The sequence below is a fragment of the Eutrigla gurnardus genome (assembly GCF_963514095.1).
Source record: "Eutrigla gurnardus genome assembly, chromosome: 2".
Classification (NCBI taxonomy): domain Eukaryota; kingdom Metazoa; phylum Chordata; class Actinopteri; order Perciformes; family Triglidae; genus Eutrigla; species Eutrigla gurnardus.
In genome coordinates, this window is record NC_139916.1 from 20,790,931 (window position 1) to 20,809,085 (window position 18,155).

Consider the following 18,155-nt stretch of genomic DNA (forward strand, 5'->3'; position numbering starts at 1 on the left):
ACAAATATACTCTAATAACGTCTGCAGTTATACATGTTCACAAAACAGGAGTTGAAAAAAAACCTAGTAGTTAGCATTAATAAATAAAGGGTGCCTTAATATAAAGCCTTATCAAAACAATGTCGGCTATGTATAGTGTATTGAGCTCTCCTTAACATACACACGCAGGATAGGTTGCATGTAGGGATGGTTTAATTCACATAGTCTAGCCTTTACTGTACGGGATTAGAAAATAATCCCACTCACGACGTGCATGCGCACACAGACGTGCGTGTGGAGGAGGAGGAGGGACAGCTCGGCGCTATTACGAGGTCCACTCCCCAAACATCCTCTGCGATAAGTGGCGATTGTGTATTAAACGAGGTAAGGTTTTTCCATTCTTTCTTAACCGTTTGTCCGTCATTAAATCCGAACATTTGCTCGAGTGTCCGGTGAGTTTTGTCGTCCCGTTTCGGACGGGATTAAAGCGGGTCCCGTCGCAGACCGCGCTGCACTCCGCAGCCAAACGACAAATAAAGACGAAGCGTCCGAAAACTTTATAGATGGAGCCACGAATGCTCGGTTTCACACGAAAGTAACATCAAGCAGAAGAATGTGCATCCCGGATTATCCGTCAGCATTGTTCCCGTGTGTGTGTGTGTGTGTGTGTGTGTGTGTGTGTGTGTGTGTGTGTGTGGGTAATTGCGCCGTGTGGTGACCCACTTGTCGGATAGAGCCCCAGCTTGTTCATATTCTAGTCACAATGACTCCACAGAGAGACTCGGTTTCGAGTCTGTGATGCACCTGAACATTCAGTGTCACCAGAGGAATGCAGTTCTACCGCCGTCGGTGTTTGCGGGACATTTCATTCCAGAGTGGTGGAAGAAGCAGTAGCCCCACTGTACTACAGGTGGATTCCCAATGCAAAGTGTGAAAGTACACAGTGGAATCAGTGGAAATGTAATTCAAATCTAAAAGTACTCAGAATGACACAGTGATACATCACCTCAGCACTTATGCTATAACTTGTATTCATGCTGTTGTGAATATTTAAACATTTGAAAACTATGGCTGTAGGCATTTTACTTCCATTGTCTTGCCAGTTATTTCATAGTCTTTCTGTATTTAATGATGAATGATGATCAAGTGATACTGGGAGACTCTATCTCACACACACAGAAAAAAACAGTCGTCCCAGGATTGCACAGGATTATATACCGCTCATTTTATCCTCCATTTTATTATAATCATAATCTCTTCTGCCTGTAAAACAGCACAGATGTTGCTTTCATGAATGTTATTGCCTAAATTTTAACCGATTTAAACGTAGATGAGTAGAACAGGGTCATTTAAATATGGAATCATCTGGATGACCCTGATGAAGGCCGCAACCAGAAACACGCTGGTCCAAATAATAAAGTTATTCTATATCCTGCAACAGATGTGGAACTGACCCACACATGCATTCATTGTGTTGTACTTGTGTATGATTTTGCAGCTCGTCAGGACGAAGCAGACACTCGTTATTGTGCTCAAGACAACAATTTGGACTGAATTAAAAAAACTGACCTGCTGGGTTTCTTTCCCCCAAATGTTCATCTCACCAGATCCCCATCATTCACAACATCCTCAATAAGGATGCAACGGTGCACACGCTGATGCTGATGAACACCCCCACTAGCTCATGGACGGCAAGTGCTCACTTGACATGTCAGAGTCTGCGTCAGGGACAGGATGTCTAAATGTGAGCTGATTGAGCTGAAGGACCTCAGCGTAAATGATCCCATCGAGCTGGCGGCTCCCGCCGCCCACAGAGCCCCGCCGCCCGTGAACCCGGGTCAGTCGAGCCACTTCCACGTCGTCCGTTTGCTCGGGGACAGCGTCAGCATCGAGCATCAGATAGGGGAGGCTGGAGTGGGTCATGACTTCCAGCCCTACAGTCACACCCATCTCACCTGGTGTGACCTGTGTGGAGAATTCATCTGGGGTGTTTACAAGCAAAGTTTACGCTGTGCCAGTGAGTACCTTGCATGGGAATTTGTTTGCTAATATTCTGTTTTTTTCCCACTGTGCCAATGTTTATTAATCCAAGGCTGAAAATATCCCCCACCAAACTCACTGTTTACTCCTATTTGTAACTTTTGCTAAAAACTACACTGCCCAGCTAAATGTATTCAGCCAAATTTTAAAATTAAAACATTTTAAAGTTGTAAGTGGGAACAAATGAGCCTGGTTGGAAATTATTGTAGTATTTGTTTTTGTAATGAGAATAATATAGAACATAATAGAGAATAACACCAGCATGTTTTTCTGTAACCATTGACCTAAAAAGCAAAGAGATGCCACCTTTATTGCCTGAGACACAGTGACATACACTTTATTAGGCTGCCTTGAATCATCATGTTTCTCATAGACATTGTGACCTTTTGTGTACTCAAGGTTCATAGAACACTGTTAATCCTGTAGACCTATTACTAATGACTTAAAAGGCCCTCAAATGAAAGCCCAAATCAGCTCTGACACGGCCTTCACCTTCCAGTATCAGAGAATGCAGGATGCTCATGTTATTTTCCATTCGTGAGACAGAGTTTGTCCTAATCTGTAGGAAGCTCTGGCAAGCTTCATGGTGTACAGACGGAAGAATATATATTTGTCGGTATATATAACATGAGTAACGACACATTTTATTTATACATATAAACATGTTGGCATGTTGCTTACATAGCATATCTAATGCATCTAGAATAGTGTGTGTTTTATGATGTTTTTCAGCACAGGGACAGATTACTGAACAAAATCCACAACAAGTGTTGACCACCAAATTCTCTCTCTCTCTCTCTCTCTCTCTCTCTCTCTCTCTCTCTCTCTCTCTCTCTCTCTCTCTCTCTCTCTCTCTCTCTCTCTCTCCCTCTCTTTATCAGACTGCAGTTACACTTGCCACCACCGCTGCCGACCATTCATCCAGTTGGACTGCAGTACAGATGGAAGTTTGCTAAAAGATGAGGAAGATTTCTCTGTTGACTCCCTGGAGACCGACACAAATGTGGTAATGGAACCGAGTTAAAATCACATATTTTATGGAGCGAGCAGTCTTCACTGGCTTGTTTTAGGTGGTCAAGGCAGAAGGTGGCCACCAGATTGTCCGCTGCCGTTCACTGAGTATCAGTGTACCATATGCCCCCGAGGACGCTGGGATTATTACCTCCTCCTCGTCAATGCATCTATACAGAGAGTTATTTGGGAGAGTGCTGAGGGGAGGGGATAACTTAACTACTTTACAATAAAACACCTGCCCTTATTTCAGGACCACAAAAAAAACTATTGCCAGCTCAAGTTATCAGATAATTACATGATTGTTTCACCATTATTGGGACATTCAGCAAAAAACAGAAACATTGATTTAATATTTTCAAAGAGTAAATTAGCTATTGGTGTTGGTGCTATTATACTGTATATGATAGGAAACTAAATTCAGATGTTAATGTGTACACACACAACAATAACATTGGGTGAAAGTGCTCTGGGGGTCATTTGAGCAGATCTCCTCTTGGAGTGGGCTGGCCCTCAAGACATCTTTGTGAGGTTTTATTGGCAGGGAGGAGCACACAGAAATGCTGAGGTCAGAAGAGTAGAATCGGAGCGCTGCAGGCAGAAGAGGGACAGAACACAGCTCACAAAGTTCACCTTGAACCACGGAGATGACCTGGGGAAGCGCAACAAATGACACCTTTTCCTGTTCGAATGACAGTAGCTCAGAGCTGGAACTGTATTTTACTGCATGTACATCTTTCTTTCACAAGATCAGAAGATCAGCGGTGAGGCATAATTAATTGGTTCTATAGGCAAAAAGCTGTTTTCATTTTCTAGTGCACTATAAAATGACATCTTTATTCTGTAACCAAGGGAAAAAGGAATTGAGTTTACGTGCACCTGTTCTCACTTTCTCTTCATCCTCAACGTGTGAGGATGAAGCTTTCTGCTGACATTATGAGGCCTGTTTGCTATACTGTACCTGCTCTTTTCTTTGTAGGATGAACAGATTGATTGGAGTAAACAGAAGTTGACCGTCGGTGAGATTCACCAGAAGGTTAAGGAGTATAATGCACAGATCAACAGCAATCTCTACATGGTGGTTGTGAGTGAACTTGTACTGTATTTGTGTTATTATTTCATGGTTTGCATCCCACTCTGAGAATATAATGTATCTTTCTGTCCTGCAGAATAAAGACGGGTCCTACACCGGCTTCATCAAGGTCCACTTTCAGTTAGCCCGTCCCATCTCCCTCCCTCCCCCGCAGAGCCCGTGCTCCACAGAGGAGGATGACCGTCAGGGCAGACGGATAACACGACGTACATCTTTCTACCTCCCTAAAGACGCTGCCAAGCACCTGCATATAAGCTCCCAAACGCGTGTGCGAGAAGTCATCGAGGCGCTGCTCAACAAGTTCACCGTGGTGGACAACCCGGCCAAGTTTGCCCTGTTTGAACGCACTGAGAGACAGAGTCAAGGTAGAATCTTCAATAATACGCATTTACTTTGACACATCGGAACCAAGCATTAAGCTGTATCAATATTAAGTGCTGACGTTGGTTTCCTTTAGTGTACATGCGTAAACTGCCTGATGATGAGCGTCCCCTCTCCCTGCGCTTGTGTGCCGGCCCCAGTGAAAAAGTCCTGAGTCTGGTTTTAAAAGAGAATGAGACAGGGGAAATAAATGTAAGTTGCCATTTGGCTCTGAAAATGAATCTGTATGAAAATATATGCTGAAAAAAAAGTTATTATATGTACAATAGATTCTAATGAGAAATCGCTCTCCTCCACAGTGGGATGCATTTAGTTTTCCTGAGTTGTGCAACTTTCTGCGAATCCTGAAGCGTGAAGAAGACGAGCATGTGCGGCAGATTGTGAAGCGCTACGCTCTTGCTAGAGACACAACGAAGCAGGCCATGGCAAGGATTACTACTCCTGGTTGACTTTTAGCAATCCAACTGATCTTTAAACATGAAGAAGGTTCCTACTTTATTGACTAGCAATGTAAAAGGGAAGAAAAGAGGTCAGGCAATGGCATTTGTTTTTAGTAGATGTTTATGAAGCAGGGACACTGCTGTTACATTAATGTGAAATTACTTCAAGGCTTAGGCACAGCAGAATGTGTGCAAGAGGAACTACTGTTGTGAACTGCTGCTTGACTGGATTATTTATAGTATAAAAACTACATTTTAGTCTTTCTGATCATTTATCATGTCTTATTTAGTTTCATTCATATTTTAAGAAGCTGTTTTTAAAATGTTGGCACTTTAATGAACCTGTAAAATGTATTTGGACATATGTGAAAGAATGTGTTTACATTCTAACAATCTAATAAATTGATGATAATAAATGTTTGGTAATTTTTATGTTATTCGTAAAATTATACATCAAGTACTCAGTACAAAGACTGTATGTGTGTGTGTGTGTGTGTGTGTGTGTGTGTGTGTGTGTGTGTGTGTGTGTGTGTGTGTGTGTGTGTGTGTGTACACTATTTGGATTTAAAAAAAGTGCATAGTATTCAGTATCCACTCTCTTGGGGATGCTTTCCATACATTTTGGAACCTGAAAGGGATTTGCTCTTTACCAACTACAAGGTAAGTTAGTATGTAATAGTATTATGGCGTGCCCTCGTCCATACACTTTTATACTTTTCTAGTGTACTTTGTTTATGGCAGGAGGCAGTAAGTTTAAAGTTAATTTTTGCTGTTAACCACATTCTAGCTGCTGTCTTTCCTTGTAGTTTTCTGCTTTCACACTTCTGTAATGTTACTCCTGACCATGTGGTGGCGGTAGTTAAAACAATCGCTTTACCACTAGAAAGAGAAAGGGACAGGGAAGAAGAACGTGTGACGTTGGTTAGCCTAAACAGCTAGCGTAGCTGTGTGTCTTATCTTGTATAGATTTAGCAACCCACCAAGAAAAAATCTTCAAAGAATATTTAATAACCGCGAACACATCAAACCCCACTTTAGGTATGTGTTTAACTCATGCTAGCGAAGCGGAAGTGACAAACGCCAGTTATCAAACTAGCTAACGGTAGCATTCTGCAGCGTCAGTAACGCTATTTTGTAAACCAGATATAAACGTGTTGGCCTGTCTAATGCGAGTAACAGAGCAACTGTCTTAAGCGAATGACAACGTTAGTACCCAGGACATAAAGCGACATAACATCCACTGTAACTAACGCGCGCAGTACCAGAATCTGTATGGTCTTGTCGGCCAAAGCCGGCTAGCCAAGTTAGCTGTCCTAGTCAGATAACCTATGCTAATTGCACCAAGCTCTCTCCACTCTAGCATTGCTGACTAACTTCACGTTATTTAGCCTGATAATAATACTAGAACGTTGAAGGGTGGTTTCTATTTGTCCTCTATTATGTGTCTTCTATGTTAGCTTTAAGCGATATATAATTACTGTTTATATAATAAATCTATATGCGTTAATATTTTGCACCGGTTATACGTGTATATCCACAGATGTTGCAGTATAATATAACATTCTTTTTCATATTTGAAGTTGAATTATTGTCCCTGTCAGTGGTATCACTTTGTCTTTCCACAGAAAACTGGGTTTATTTTATGCTTGTGGTATGATAAATATATATTAAAATGACTTCACTTCTCCCTTTTCAGATGCCACTTTTCATAGGTTTCATATTCTGAAGGTCACATTTCATCTGGTACAGTAACACTGTTACACCACTGGCAGTCCTGTGACCCAAGAAAATAATGTGCAGCAGCTGAAGATGGGTGGTAGCGGCTCCAAATCCAAAGGATTTTGGCCTTTTTCTGGCTCAGGTAGTACTGACGACCCAACCAAAGATGGAAATGAGCAGCCAATGGCGAGAGTTCGAAGTTTCCCAAGTGCAACTCCCTTTGTGTTAACCAGAAGAAGGTAAATATAACTTCAGCAGTATGTAGCCTTCATCATACATGTTTCAGATATTATAGCAGACTCAAAAATACTTTTATACCGATCTGTTCCAATATTCATATTACAACAACATGAATTCCCATATTGATATTACTCTTAGTTTACATTGAGAATGTTCCACAGAAATTAGATTCATATTTATGTGATGCTATCATTCAGTTACTTCCGATGAGACAATGCATACATGCTTTAAACAACCCGGCCAACATTCGGTTGTATTGTTGGGCTGAATTGTGGGTATGGAGGAGGACTACATTTTTTCAGATCTACAACAATTCGATTTATCAATGAGTGTTTCTTTATTGCAGGACAGCCCTAGTATGTGACTCATTTTCTTGGTCAAGGCTTGATGATGTTGTAAGACACGCTGTATTGTGTGCTCATTTAAAAAAAAAAGGATTTTTAAAAGATGATTAAGAGATCAATGTGTGCTTGTAAAGAAAAACATTCCTACACATTCACATTCAGCCCATGTGGTTGATACTGACCAAAATAGAGCAATAAATGCATGTTGTTTGCACAACCATTCTCACCCATCCTCCGGTGTATTATACCAAAAACCAGGACTTGTCGGTAATGTGATATCTATTTCTTCAGCCAATTTCCACATTTTGTCCACTCTATCTTTCCTCTTGTTTTTCATTCGACAGGAGTGGATGCAAGCATAGTGTTTTGCTGCTGTAGCTGATATGTTGTGGCCTTAGCTGCCTTCTTATACACCACTGTTGAACTAAGCAGTTTTCTTACCATACTCCTAACCTTTCAAAAACAGGCATCTTAGCCACAGGAAGAAAGCTGACTGAATGTTTTGATTTCCTACACTATTTTAGGTGAACTCCATGTAGTAATGTACAGAATATCACGGAGGTTCAGTGAAGGAACAAAGGTGTATGCAAACTAAGCAGCTTGTAATGTTTTGTTAATGCTCACTTAAAAACATTTGTATTTGTAGTGATTGTGCCTTTCTCATAGTGTCTCTGTGACACAGTATATTTGAAAACAAGGACCTGTCGTGTGATTAAAAATGACGTGGATTTCGTACCTTCTAAAGGTTTGGATACACAGAGACATGCACATTTGGATAATTAATTTACTCTCTCTGCTGCAGCTCTATGTACTTCGATGAAGACGGCGACTTGGCCCATGAGTTCTATGAAGAGACCGTTGTGACAAAAAATGGTCGTAAAAGAGCTAAACTGAAGAGGATTCAAAAAAACCTAACACCTCAGGTAAGGGTGTTATAATCCCTAAACTAGGGCTTTACTCACCAACAGCAGCTCTCTGTAATGTCAGCTCACATAATTCTCTCCTTTGTGTCCTTCCAGGGAATTATAAAGCTGGACATCCCTTGCATCCATGTAGATTTCCCAGTCGTCCTCTGTGAAGCCTGATCATGTCTGAGCAGTGTGTCAGACTAGCCACTGTGTCAATACCGTCCCGTGGATTCCCCTACAGCTGGAAGCCTGAACCACCTTTTAAAATAACATGATCTCTTGATATATTTGATGCCCTTATGTGGACAGGCTAATGCAATGTGTGTTGAGCCTCTGCATGTGATCTGTTTTGGCTTGTGTGCAGTTAGACACAGAATAGGTCACTATTGGAGATCTAGAAGGGTGCCAAGTCGGCAAACTCAGTACTCAGTTTACAGATCATGGTTTATGTGCATGTCAGTGTGAATGTGTGTGCAGACACAATATGAAATGTGCCAGAGTCCTGAATTTATTGCTGCAGGTTGTTTTCTGGTATGATTCTTTGAACTCTAGGAGTTTGAGGAGAATTTATCCAATTCTTCTTTCTGTCACAGTCATATCTAGAGTAATTTTTATGTGCACACTTTTTTTTGACACCATCATGACTTTGCTTTATTATGCATGGAACAGGATCTGCTTATCGGAAATAGTCTAGGGAGTTGACAATCAGTGCCCCACGAAATCTCAAGTGGATTAATGTCATAACGTTGGATGAACTGGCTTCAATGACCTCAGAGCCACACTTGTACACAGCAGCAGTCAAGTAAAGAGATCCTGTTGTTTCGTTTGCTGCTCGGCATACTATCTTTCACTTTTAATTTATTATAACTGTTTTTTAATTACAATATCAAACGCTAACCTGTGTCATGGTCCCTTTTTATATTACAACAGAAGATCCATGGATATATTTTATTATCATTGCCTATAAACTCCTGGGCGGTCACATTCTACAACTGCAAAGTCACATTTGGTGGGTATTTATTTGGTTGTTTCTAGTTCAGTATAAATAAATCTGACCATAATTAAAGTGAAGATACACTTACTGAGTTTTTCAGTGGTTACATTCTCCCCCAGCATGTGATTACCTGTAATGGGACAACCGAAGAATCATATAGGTCAGGGAGCTTAGACGCATGATGGGAAATATTTACAGAATTTAAAACGGTGGGTTTAAGGGACTAATCCTGGTACACATCACATCCTGCTGAGTGAAACTGAAATGTTAAGATGAAGGAAGTTGCACAAGGAAATTTAATTTCATCAGATACAAACATGTCTTGCTCAGCCAAATCTTTATATAACAACTATTTGGCAAGCTTATCATATCTATGTGTGGAATAATCAATAGACTCAAAGGTTGTTAACACTTAAATCAACTTACAACAACGACCTGTTCACCCATGGAAATGATGCTCCTGACCTCCACCTGATGAAATATGCCACCTGCATAGGAAATTACAACGGCAAACCATTGTTGAGAGGTGGAGTGTGTGTTTGTGTGTGTGCTAATGGGCTGAGTTAAGGTAAGGAATGAAGTGAAGGGTATCATCGCTCCATGGGAAAGGTTTTTCTTCAAAGCTGTCTGGTATTGTTCTCCTCTGAGGATAAAGAGGGATTTGCCAAAACCAACTCCACTTTATTGTTTCCATGAAATGGTTTTACTCTACACAAATCTCAGTTCTTTTTTCCTTAACCTCTGGGCAAGCATCTTTTTCAGCTGAGTCTGGGGGAGGCATGGCAGTACAATTACTTTGTGTTGTTTACTTTCACAAAGCTGTAATAATATGCAAAGCCAGGAGGTGAATTGCAGTTTTGAGGTTAAAAGGAAAGATTTGACCGAGCAAACCACCCTTCCCCTGTCTTTGCTGACAAAGGTCTGAACACATGAAAGACAAGAAAAGAAAGTAAGTTCTTCATAGAAACAACTTTCTTTATTATCTATCTTCATATTATCTTTTACGTTGTCATTAACAATCAATGTGTGAATTCTATATTATAACAAAGAGGGATGTTTCAGACTGAATTCCAGACATTTGCTGAATGGGTTTTTGTTTTTGGAAACAACTTGAAAGAAATCAAGAATAACTTTTCTCATTTCTGTCCTCTGGAAGAACTGTCTAAGTCATGATGTCTGAATGTGTATTTGAAGAAGGTGATAATGGGGCACCTCAGGTAAGGGTATTATAATCCCTAAACTAGCGCTTTACTCAGCAGCTCTCTGTAATGTCAGTTTACATAATTCTCTCTTTTGTGGCAATGAGGTCAACTCATATACATGTTTTATCAATATAAGCACCTTAATATATTTTCTTTGGTGTATAGGTGCAAACAGAGAACTTACAAAAGATCCTGCCGAAGTTATTTATTAATCGTCAGAGGTACAATGACCCCATTTGGTTCAACAAAAGGTTGAATGAGATGCATCAATCTCTAAGTATTGGCATCTACAATAATTCCCTGTGTGGTGAAGTAACCTGAACTCTTGGTGCCCATTATATCAGACATGTACACCCTCTGCAAAACAGACAAACAACTTGGTGAGTCAAGACAACTTAATGTACAGTACCATTAATTAAAAACACTTTTTAAATAGCTAGTTTCAACTGCTAAACTTGTATGTACAGTTTGCAGTGAGAACCTGACATCATCTACTAATCTTATATTATTGGTTACCAAAGCAGCCGTAGATGTGTCTTTAACTGGAGTAAAACTGCTCACAGCTGGAGTGATGAACAAAGTGTGAACCATTCTCAGACGTCACACCTGGAGATTATGAGTAAACCATAACTGGCATGGTTTCAACTGCGAGTCGGTCTTAAGACTTAATTAGAACTATCTGCTGGTTAAATAATAATAATAATAATACTTACTAATTAGGGCTGTTCGATTAATCGATTTTAAATCGTAATCGCGATTATGTATTTAGAACGATGTTAAAACGTGAAACTCGTAAAATCGATTTTTCACACACCTCTACCTCCTTCATGGGTTACATTATTATTTAGCATGCAAAGACCCAGTTTAGTTTAATTAGAAAATGTCTTGTTTTATTTAATTGGAAATATAACTTACTGTATGTTTGCAAGTGCTGATTTGCTGATTTTTTTCTTATATTTTTTCAAACTTTATTTATTTTACAAAAAGAGTTTTGCACTTTATTCATTCATTTTTTGTTTAATAAGAGCAAATTGCATTTAAAGCCCAATGGGGGAAATGTTCAATAAAAAAGCAGCATATTTGAAATAATTTCTTTGCCTTTTGTCATTTCACAAAATAATCGTAATCGTAATCGAAAATCGGATTTTGAGAGAACAAAATCGAGATTTTATTTTTAGGCAAAATCGAACAGCCCTATTACTAATAATGTGTGCCCTGTCACTGACATCCAAACGGTGTTAAAGCACAGAAAACTAATCTATTGAATTCCCAAACAGAGGTGGAGTCTGCTGGATATTTAAATACCAGTCAGTAGTCAACTTCAACACAGAATGGACTGCTTTGTCTGCACTGTGGAGGGGGAACTGACAGAACACAGCAATGCAACAGGGCGCATTAGCATCCACTGTATCAATTGATACATGCATCCCCATTTAAACAACTCCTTGATTGAACTCGACTACTTTCATCCGGAGATTAGAGAGGACACGTTTACTGGTAAGAGGCATTTTTCAACACATCACAATATGACAGATTTAAAACGAATTAATTAAAATTAGGCTGGATCAACATGATATATCTTCTCTCACAGTGCAACTATATTTGTTATCATTCAGAGCAATAGAATGGCATGAAAGCTTTTAAAACAAAATGAATTTCCTCAGAACAGATACAGGATATAAATCTAATTCACTTAACTAGATTACAATGTATTCCACCTGGTTTATCTGAATGTCGTTGTATTTAAAGAAACACACATGCTTATGCTTCTAGTTCCACATGTATTCAAGTTAGAACTTGACAACTTTAAGCTAAAATAGCTAAAATTGGCTTCATATTAGGAACAAAACACAACAGCCCCCAGACACTATAACGTGGAATCGATGCTCTCCGTCTAGTCAATCCAGAGAAACTATTTGAAGAACAGACCATTTTGGTCTTTATTCAAGGGGGATAGAGCGGCACTGGCATGTCATTTTACCCATAAATTACAGCCTGACAGGGTTAAAGTTATGCTTAAGTGTTGACTATTAATAGTAGATAAATAAACCCCATGGTGTATGAATAAAGACGGAAAAACAAGACAATTTATATATTTCATCAATGTAACCTCCCCCCCACACACGCTCAGGAACTCAATGCACTGATCTGTTGTTGCTCAACGTCATCATCGCTCCTTCCGTCTTTTCTGTTAGCATTAGCTGGCAGATTTGTAAAACACCAACATGGATTTAAAAGGGCTCTGAATGTTGTCATTCAGATGGCAGGTCGGTGGAAAAGCAATTTATCAGACGGTTACGTGACTGGAATAAAGCCCCGTCTTCAGCTTTATCAGAACAGGTCAGACTGAAGAAGAAACAACACGCTAGCTAACTTAGCACGTTTGTAGTTTCAATGAAACTTTGAGCCAACTGTTAATTTGACCAACTTACATTAACGCTAACTGAGAAATTAAAAGTAGTCCGAGTAGTCCAGTTAATGTTAAATATTAAAAAGTGGGTGTTTTCCAATCCGTGGATGTTTTACATCTCGCCCTGATCACATTGATTTACTACATCGGAAATGGTTAATTAAACGTTACTTAACTGTTAACGTAAATTCAAGCAGTTTTTAAACCAGACGTGTTATAGTTAATCGAACAATATTTATTCCCCCTGTGTTCGAGATGCTCGCTGAAACTTTACCCATTTAATCACGTTGCTTTGACTGCACCTTTATTACGACCTCAATATTTCCTATTTTCATAAATGTAAGAAAAAAAGTATTTTGAATGTGTTTTGTTCTTGTTTTGGTCTGTATTTAACTAAACCACTTAATTTTTCTTCTCAATAGAAAGAGGAGAAAAGGAGACCAGTGACCATGGAGGCTGTATTTCACCCTCTCTACACCACAGCTGGCCAACTGCCCTGGTTGCTTCTGACTCTGTCGTGGACGGCCTTCTGTTCAGTAGATATAAAGCAGACAAGATGGCCATTGTATTCCCAGAAGCCAGTTCTTCTCGTCTGGAATGCCCCAACACAGGAGTGTGGCCCGCGACGTGGCGTAACTTTATCTCTGGACCAGTTTGACATTGTGGCTTCTCCCAATGAGGGCTTTGTCCGGCAGAACCTCACAATATTCTATAAGGAGCGCCTTGGGGTGTATCCCTATTATGAGCGTGGTGGCACTGCAGTGAATGGAGGCCTTCCACAACTTGCCAGCCTCACTCGGCACTATGAAAAGATGCCCGAAGGTTTGCAAAAATATATACGAGAGCCAGAGGCGAAAGGTTTGGCTGTAATTGATTGGGAGGAGTGGCGTCCCTTATGGATCCGAAATTGGGATATTAAAGATATCTATCGTAGTAAATCCCGTGAAATGGTGGCCAAAAAGAATCCCAAGTGGACCCCGGAACAAGTGGGGAAAGTTGCACAGCAGGAGTTTGAGCTATCAGCTCGCAAATTTATGCTGGAGACGCTGAAACTTGCCAAGAACTTGAGACCTAATCAACTGTGGGGCTTCTACCTGTTTCCAGATTGTTACAACCATGACTACAGGAGTGGCCTGAAGAACTACACAGGCCGCTGTCCTGTTGTGGAGATGGCACGCAATGATCAACTGAACTGGTTGTGGATGGAATGTACAGCCTTCTTCCCATCTATATACATTGGTTCTGTACTGGGATCCACAAAGGAGGGATGCCTGTTTGTCCGAAACAGGGTGAAGGAGGCGATGCGCCTGGCATCTGTTGGGGATGGATTAGCACGGCCTGTTTTTGTTTATACCCGTCCTACTTACATAAATCAGATGACCCTCCTAACTCAGGTAGGTTGGCTGGGGCAATAATTAATAAAGTACAGGAGGTTTGTACAGTCATGTTATCTAGGAATTCAATCATTATCTTTAACCATTCGCTGAGAGGATACAGTTGCCAGGAGACCACACATTGCTGTTGAATAGAAAGTATCTGTGTGTTGTGTTTATTTATGAGGAGCAGTGAATGATATCACAGAAAAAAAATTAAGTACTGCTTCAGTTTTGGGTTGTAATAATATCACTGCCATTTGAAGGTTTGATCAAATACAGGTTAACATTATACTAAACGTGTATTAGCTGAGTGACCATTTAAAATATTGACTTATATGGTAAATGACTGAAGTGTTTGTGTAAATGTTTTGTAGATGGATCTGGTCTCCACCATTGGTGAGAGTGTTGCACTTGGAGCTGCAGGTGTAATCTTCTGGGGGGACACCTCCTATGCAAGCAGTAATGTAAGTGTCACACCCTCTCTGCTCATTTGATGCTGAATAGCCTAGTGTTCATTGGTTTGGGGTTAACATCCTTTTCTTTTTTTCTTTGCATATAGACCAGCTGCTCCATCCTAAATGAGTATCTTCGAGGACAGCTGGGCCGGTATCTCCTCAATGTGTCTACAGCAGCAGAACTGTGCAGTCAGGTGGTTTGTAAATCCCACGGCCGCTGTCTGCGTAAGATACCAGACAATGACGTGTACCTGCACCTCAGCCCCTTAACACACAGCATCACCAGTCAGGGTGGCCATCTTAAGGTGACAGGCACGCCTGGCCAAGCCGAGCTTGCGCTTTTCCACACACACTTCCAGTGCCAATGCTACAGTGGGTACAGGGGTGAGGCCTGTGCTCAGAAAGAAAAAGGGCAGAATAGAGCCTCCTCTGTTTTTGGGACCTGGCCTCTTTGCCTTTTACTCCCACTAGGACTCCTCACTCTGCTGCACTAAGGAAACGGAAAAGCCCAAACTTTTCACTACTTCTGCCAGCCCTGAAAAAGGACAGTTTGTACTTTTCAACATAAAAGTGGAAAGGTGCTATGTACTAGTGATGATGCTGAATGCTGATGATTCACTCAGGCAGGCATTCCTGTCATCAGAGGTTCATTTTTTTTTATCAAATTATGTAAAAAAAAAAAAATCAGATGTCTTAAAGCTAAGGTCTACATTCTGAAAATCAGTTGAGCCCCTGAAAGAGATTTGAAAAAAGCACCCCCCCCCCAACCAAACCCCTCCCCTCAGTGTTCCACGAGGCGGGATGACGTGGAGCAGGGGAGACGAGGGGATTGGATGGAGGGTACAAGCCAATGGGAGCCTTCCGGAGCAATGGCTCCCATTGGTCAATTTCTATGCAGGCCTATGGCTGATAGACTGAATTATTTTTTTTTTATTCCAAATTGTAGACCATAGATTTAAAGGCCTCTGTCATGCCCTACGCTGACTCTAACATCCAGATGAAGAGAGGCTGTTATTGTGGGGCTGTTCCCACAAAAGTACAACATGAACTTAAACTAAAGAAGTGGAAGAAAGTTACATGCAAGTTGTTGTATCACAATAGAACAAGTTGTGGTTTTCTGCATTTGGATATTGCTGCCCACTTCAAACAGAGTTTCTTTCTGTTGATGGATCAAACTGTTAGCCAAACTGTGTTAGCCTTATGTACAAACTGCAAAAAGTTCGAGACGGTGATAAAAATATGGGAAATGGAGCCTTAAATTTGGTTGGTTATATTGGGCTTATAGAAACATCATGGCTGGACCTGCCTGTTTCAGTTAAAAATTGTGCCTTAACCGTGCTATGAACTACGAAGTGCTCTTTTCTTATGGTTGCCTTTGTTTACAGGTTGTGACTGTTGAGATTTTTACAGCAGTGTGTATCTTAGCCCTTTGCTGGCTGTGGTGCTATTTATGAACTGCATATACCCACCAGTTCTCATTTTAATTAACAAGGAAAATGTGAATCTAATCGAATCATTCTCATACACATTGATGGCACAGCATTTGGCATCCATTATCATGCCCAAGGAAACTTTGGGGATGGGGATCGAACCCCTGACCTTCTGATAAGTGACCCCCAAAATGTTACTGGTTAATTGCAAATGGTATCTTTTAATTTACATGGATGCCACTCTGAAAACAAGTTATGATTTTCATGTCAAAAAAGCTCAATTTCAGCATTGTGGTAATGTAACTTTTGCCAAATCTCTGTTAATTTTCATGAAAACATTCACATACTAGCAGCATGTACGACTGATCATTGAACATCGAAGCTTGTTCCAGAAATACTGGTATTAGCGCATCTGTCAACTCTTAAGTAACGATAGATTTTAGGATATCAATGCCAAACACGTTACAATGGTAGTTGTGTACATGCCATGGTAATGTACCTTAAGATGATCCTTTTGGACATGTTTGTGTTGACGTTAAAACAGCATGGCTGCTACTAATGAGCTTTACTTATCTGATTTAATAATCTCTCAAATATCCATATTAGACTCACAAAAGCAACATGGCTTCTTTTGGACATTGGCCTCTATACAAAATTATCAGTTTTGATTTTAAGGTACATCTTCATATTAGTTTATTGCCAGGTACATATATTTTCTAGACTGAAGCTGGTGGAGCAGTTTCATATTTACATAGTTGGTTCTGTATTTATTATCTATGAGTCTGCTCAGAAATGTATTTCACTACCTAAAATGAGTTATGAGGTTATGCTGTTGAAAAATGGAGCATCTCACAAAGTTTTGCAATAGAGCGTTTTAATTGTGCTTCAAGCATTTTAAAATACTGCACTTTAACTACTTTTTTTTTAGGTGGATCTTGCTTTATTTCTCATCGATACATACACGTTGAGATACTTTATTCTTTTTGCCCGATTCATGTTAGAGATTTGTTCTACTGTGAATTGTCTAAAAAGAAATGCTTGTATGACTGTTATACTCCCGTGGCTTTCATCTTTCACAAATAATCTAAGGTTTTATTTGTCATTATCTTTCAATATGATTAATTTTTTTTTGAGCAAAGACTCCTGAACATGTAAATGTGATTTAGAGAACCGAGTCTGACACAGTAACACTGGTTCATGGTATAGAAAGGGAAGATGTCACCCATGTATAATTTCCCCATGGTACTATTTACATGTAGGTTTCAATCATAAACTGTAAATCAATCTGTTAAGGAGGACCTGTACTGCCATCCGTTTTTAAAGGGACGCCATAATATTTTGGATATTTGTATGTTTTTCTCATCTTTTAGGCAGCCATTGCTTTTCATTTATTGCAAAACATTACGAATATCAACGTGAGACTTTTTTTTATTTGAGCTGAATAATTGTTGATTGATGATTGTTGTCAGTGATTGTCAAACCTGCACTATCTACTCCCTTAACTATTACATACTATGCCTAGATAACCACACATCCACACCATTATATGATGTGAATTATCTTACTCAAGCAACTTTCAGTGAAAATGAGTGGCTGCCTGGTACGTTAATGATCAAGAATTAAAAACTATGAATCTGCAATCTATAATTTGTGTAGTTTATAATTTTACTTTCCTACAACTCCAACACCAGTGTTAATAAGGGAATTACCCTAATGTACAAGCCTTTTGTGCCCCATATGTATTGATGTAATTGTATGATACCAAATCTGCGGAAATCAAAGAGTTTTGTATTTGAAACATTTTATACACACACACACACACACACACACACACACACACACACACACACACACACACACACACACACACACACATATACATACACACACACTAAATATAACTGGAAATAAATTATGACTTACACTGATCTACGTGTTTGTTTTTTAGAAGCAAAGCAAGGAAATAACATTAAATAAAATGAATGCTAATGTCATGATGCCTGAGTGATGGCTTTGTAGAAGACGGACATGTTTTACAGTGCGTGCAATGTCTCAAACTTTAACTTTAACAGATGTATTTTCTGATAGCGCCACGAGGAAATGACGTGTAATGCTGGTGTTGTTATGTGCAGC

General features: G+C 39.9%; 3 protein-coding genes across 6 annotated transcripts; all 3 read left to right on the forward strand.

Moving 5' to 3' along the window:
* The first annotated feature begins 239 nt into the window (after positions 1-239).
* rassf1 (Ras association domain family member 1) lies at positions 240-5,346 on the forward strand. Of its 3 annotated transcripts, none has more exons than XM_084020454.1 (7): positions 240-363; positions 1,587-1,996; positions 2,901-3,025; positions 4,010-4,114; positions 4,200-4,488; positions 4,581-4,696; positions 4,804-5,346. In XM_084020454.1, exons 2-7 carry the CDS (start codon positions 1,714-1,716, stop codon positions 4,951-4,953), a joined length of 1,068 nt encoding a protein of 355 aa, XP_083876580.1. In that variant the 5' UTR covers positions 240-363; positions 1,587-1,713; the 3' UTR covers positions 4,954-5,346. The 3 variants fall into 3 exon arrangements, with proteins under 3 accessions (XP_083876580.1, XP_083876581.1, XP_083876582.1); XM_084020455.1 differs by having other exon boundaries at positions 253-363; positions 1,478-1,996; XM_084020456.1 differs by lacking the exon at positions 240-363 and having other exon boundaries at positions 686-1,996.
* Positions 5,347-5,843: 497 nt separating this feature from the next.
* Positions 5,844-9,050, forward strand: tusc2b (tumor suppressor 2, mitochondrial calcium regulator b). Its single transcript, XM_084021457.1, has 4 exons — positions 5,844-5,982; positions 6,641-6,902; positions 8,050-8,170; positions 8,267-9,050. Exons 2-4 carry the CDS (start codon positions 6,754-6,756, stop codon positions 8,330-8,332), a joined length of 336 nt encoding a protein of 111 aa, XP_083877583.1. The 5' UTR covers positions 5,844-5,982; positions 6,641-6,753; the 3' UTR covers positions 8,333-9,050.
* A 3,478-nt stretch (positions 9,051-12,528) lies between these two features.
* hyal2b (hyaluronidase 2b) lies at positions 12,529-17,950 on the forward strand. Of its 2 annotated transcripts, none has more exons than XM_084029315.1 (4): positions 12,529-12,691; positions 13,184-14,155; positions 14,512-14,601; positions 14,697-17,950. In XM_084029315.1, the coding sequence occupies exons 2-4, from the start codon at positions 13,211-13,213 to the stop codon at positions 15,084-15,086; spliced, it is 1,425 nt and encodes a 474-aa protein (XP_083885441.1). In that variant the 5' UTR covers positions 12,529-12,691; positions 13,184-13,210; the 3' UTR covers positions 15,087-17,950. The 2 variants fall into 2 exon arrangements, with proteins under 2 accessions (XP_083885441.1, XP_083885440.1); XM_084029314.1 differs by having other exon boundaries at positions 12,573-12,618.
* Positions 17,951-18,155: the final 205 nt, after the last annotated feature.